A 4368-nucleotide genomic window follows, 5' to 3' on the forward strand; every position below is an offset into this window, starting at 1 on the left:
GTATAAATGTTACCTGTGGTCTAAAAAATGTAAAATACAGACCTGGGGGGACCGGGCTTTCTCCACTGCAGCCCCCACTATTTGGAACACTCTCCCAAACCACATCAAAGAATCCAGCATGCTCTCCTCCTTCAAACCATCCCTCAAACCCTGTCTTTTTAAACTTGATTTTAAAACTATTTGTATTGTTGTTTTTACTGACTGTGCTTTTGTTTGACTTTATATGTATCTATCTGTTCTTGTTCTACATGGAATGTCGTGTCTTTGAGTACTGAGAAAAGCGCAATACAAAATAAATGCATTATTGCATTATTATTATTATTATTATTATTATTATTATTATTATTTGTATTATTTGTATTATTTGTATTATTCATATAAATGTTACCTGTGGTGTAAATGTTACCTGTGGTGTAAATGTTTCCTGTGGTGTAAATGTTACCTGTGGTGTAACTGTTACCTGTGGTGTAACCGTTCCAGGTTCGACCAGCTCGTCTCTGTGTGAACACTGGATCAGCCGGTTGATGGGGAGCCGTCCCCCCAGCCAGGCCTCCTCCGGCTCCTCCAGACGCACCTCCCTCGCCTCCCTGTCAGAGTCGGCCGAGTTCGCCGCGGAGCGCAGCGAAGAGGATGGTGAGACAGAGCACACTCAGACACATACCCCACAACACCTCCACCAGCCTCCACCGGCCTCCACCAGCCTCCCCTGAATATGAATGCTTTGTGAGTTGTCACAGCTGTAGTTGTATCTCCACCCCTCTCTCTCTAACCAGATGTCTCCTCCTCCCCCTCCTCCTCCCCCTCCCCCTCCCCCTCCCCCACCCCCACCCGCTCCCCCTCCCCAGGCCTCTCCACGCGGCCAGCGGTGCGGAGCATCCAGAGGCAGACCTTCTCGTCTCGGTCCTCCATGGCCAGCCCTCTGGCCCTCAGCGAGAACGGCTCCTCCTCCAAACCCTCCTGGTCGCTGTCGGCCAAACTCCAGCTGCGCTCCAGCTCCCCGTCCCGCTTCTCCCTGGAGTCCCACTCCTCCTCTCCCACGCTGGAGAGGATCGGCGAGGCCGCGGATGACAAGGTGTCCATCTCCTGCTTCAGCGGCCAGGCGGCCAGGCCGGCGCCCCTAGCGGTGATGGAGGGTAACGCGGCGGCGAAGAGGCTCCAGGAGCAGGCCCACTCCAAGGCAGCGCTGCAGCCCAAGCAGAGGAGCTCTGGTCTGGGTACAGATAACAACAACCCCGCCTCTGCCCTGGAGCAGGGTAGCCCGGGCCACGGGACGCCCGCCAAGGAGGCCAAACAGAGAGGAGGGGGAGGAGGAGTAGTAGGAGGGGGAGGAGGAGGGGGAGGGGGGGAGAGCGCTGGGCCCAAGAGGAGTTCCGCCAAGACTGTGGAGTCTGAGAAGAGTCCCAAGAAACGTCCGCCCTCCTCCACCTCCTCCTCGTCCTCCCCGGTTCACAGCAGTGCCCCGGCCCACCCCTCGCCCTCCCGACCCCAGTCCAAGGCCACAGCCTCAGCGGCTAAAGACAAGGACAAGAGTGATGCTGCCGCCACCACCTCCACCAAGACCAGTAAGACCTCCACCACCACCTCTTCTAAAACCGCCACCCCCAGTAAGAAGGACTTGTCTCAGCCCCAGGACTCCCTGCACCCAGGGGGAACAGCCCAACAGAGGAAGAGTGGGGGTAGCTCCTCAGGGTCCCAGAGCTCCCACCCCCAGAGGAAGACATCCCCGCGGGGGGCAGGGGAGAGGAGCGCAGCCTCGGGGAGGACCAGGGGGGCGGACCGGAGCGCCAGCCGGGAGCCCTCCTCCCGGACTGGCTCAACGTTGGAGAGCAAGGGGAACCACGGCGGACCCCCCTGCAGGGCCGGTGGTGGTACGGCCCACAGCGGGGAGGGAGGAGGCGCCGCAGGGGGCAGGGCGTGGCGAGGGGCGGAGAGCAGGGCCGGGGGGCGGAGCTCTAGCAGCAGCTCCTCCATTGCCAGCCTGCGGTCGTCCAGCGTGGGTGGGGCCCTGGCGGCAGCTGTGGTGAGCACAGCGCCCCCCAGGGGCCCGCTGAGGAACAGCAAGGCAGAGGACAAGGGTCTGTCCTTCTTCAAGAGCGCTCTGAGACAGAAGGACACGCGGCGGTTGGGGGAGGGGGGGAAGACCTCCACGGCCAGGGCAGGGGGGGCCGGGGGGGGCGGGGAGGGGAAAGGCAGCCCAGAGGAAGGGGGCGGGGAGGGGGCAGGAGAGGGGGCTGGAGACGGGGCAGGGGCAGGTAAGAGAGCCCAGCAGGACAACACTGAGTGCCAGACTCACCCAGCCTCAGCCAAAGACAAGGACTCCTCCAAGACCTCCTCCTCCTCCACCCCGGCCAAGCGCTCGCTCCTCTCCTCTGCCAAGACCAAGGCCTCAGGAGGGGACACGGCCACCCAGGCCTCTGCCAGCGGCAAGAAACCCCCGGAGAAGACCAAACCTGCAGAGAAGACCAAACCTGCAGAGAAGACCAAACCTGCAGAGAAGACCAAGCCCCCTGAAAAGACCATGCCTTCTAGAAAGATCCCCATCAACTCCACACGCAGCCAGAAGGCCAAGTGAAGGCGCTGAGAGGGGCCAGGAACTGAAGTTCGCTCTAGTGCAGCTCTCTCTCTCTCCGAGGTGTTCCAACCATCCATCCAAGTTCTAGATCTCCTAGATCTACTAGATCTCCTCCATGGAGGACCTCTGGGAGAACAGCGCCACCTATTGGCTCAGAGGACTATACGCCAGCTGCCATGCTAGACTGCCTCTCTTTCCCTGTACTCTTTATTAACAACTTGTTATTTAGGAATGGATTGAAACAAAGCACTTTGTATGGATTGCATTGTTTTTGGGTTTTTTTGAAGAATTCTATAACTGTAATCATATCGATGATTATATTATATATATAGTATTATATATAAACCTATATGAACTGCTCATGTAATGACATTTTTAACCTGGTTCTGTAGCATTACCTTGATGGTGGAGGTTCGTCTTGGGCGGGCGTGGGAACGGCCTCAGCCGGAGACTGTGAGGGGGGAGGATGACACGAGGTGAGAGGAGAAACCCTGTCCAGCACATCGTGGATCAGACGCCACAGCTGGTCAACGGGCAACGTTGTCATCCAGTGTGGATGTCGCTGTACTTTCCTGGTAATGAGATTGGGGTCCACGTCTCAAATGTTTCAAAACATTCCACAACCAACAGATAATCTAGATTATAGAGCCTTGGGTTACAAACGAATATCAGTACCCTGGATTGGTACGTATTGTTAGTGCCGGTACGTTTATAATCCCAGTTTAACATTTAATATGATGAGCAGCTCCAAATAATTAAATATTACCTACCCTGGTTGGCTCTGCTCTAACATGGCATGTCTGACAGAACATAGTGGTGATATAATAATCCCAGTGTAACACCTTTTAACCAGCATATTAGGAATAGGGCGGTCTGTACCTGCCATGGTCGAAGAGGACCCGTTAGAGACTCGCACCGGAAAGAGACACCGCTTGATGACATCAGAAGGTTGAGGCCTGCGACACGTCTGCAGTCTCAGTGCCAGAAAGCAAAGACAAACGATCCCCCTTCTCCAAGAGTGCCCTCAGAAACCCCCTCACCGCTGCCCCCTGCTGCTGACCGCCGTCACTGCAGGCGTGCAAGGCCTTACGGGGAGAAACCACCACACCACATCCAGACTGCCAGACAGCTCGTAACATTCCTAAAGACGAACACAGGGTCCCTGTACAAAACCACATGCAACGAGACCATCAAGATATACAGCATACGTAAGGACCATATATGGGGATGTCTTTATAGAACACCATATATGGACATGTATATGGTGAGGTAGGCCCCGCCCATCTTTATCGGTGACATCACAGCTTGTGCACATTTTGGCTTCATGCGCTACTGAGCAGATCCGCGTTGAATGCACAGAAAAAAATAATCTATCGCCATGACGAAATGTATGACAGCAATCCTCTGCATGATATATTGCTTATGCATGCACTTAACTATGCAAGCAACTCTTGCTAACGTCCACACACTGAGGAAGTAAAAACTACAGCTACTTTTTTGGATGTGTATATATTTCTAACTGTATATTTTTCCAAATGCCAGCATCAAGAGAGCATGTTTAGGCATCATTCAATGCTTTGTTTGCACATTTTTCTTCAAAAGTAAGATATTATATATATATATATATATATATATATATATATATATATATATATATACATTATTTTGTATGAATGATAGGTATTGCTCATTCACCCTCTTAAAGTAAATCAACTCACTTGCAAATTAATGTTTTCTGTATTGTATTCATTTGTCTCATGTTTGATTCCAAACTAGTTTTAAAGGGATACACTCAT

General features: G+C 53.3%; 1 protein-coding gene across 1 annotated transcript in view; it reads left to right on the forward strand.

Annotated features, from left to right (window-relative positions):
* LOC310817131 (ubiquitin carboxyl-terminal hydrolase 31-like) overlaps window positions 1–2572 on the forward strand; it is a gene marked incomplete at both ends in the record, with an annotated part of 15357 nt that extends 12785 nt beyond the window's left edge. Inside the window, 2 exons of the mRNA XM_083687568.1 lie at window positions 481–633; window positions 846–2572. Coding sequence (XP_083543694.1) covers window positions 481–633; window positions 846–2572 — 1880 coding nt within the window. The remainder of the gene's footprint in view (window positions 1–480; window positions 634–845) is intronic.
* Window positions 2573–4368: the final 1796 nt, after the last annotated feature.

This window comes from Argentina silus (assembly GCF_951799395.1).
Source record: "Argentina silus genome assembly, chromosome: 16".
Classification (NCBI taxonomy): domain Eukaryota; kingdom Metazoa; phylum Chordata; class Actinopteri; order Argentiniformes; family Argentinidae; genus Argentina; species Argentina silus.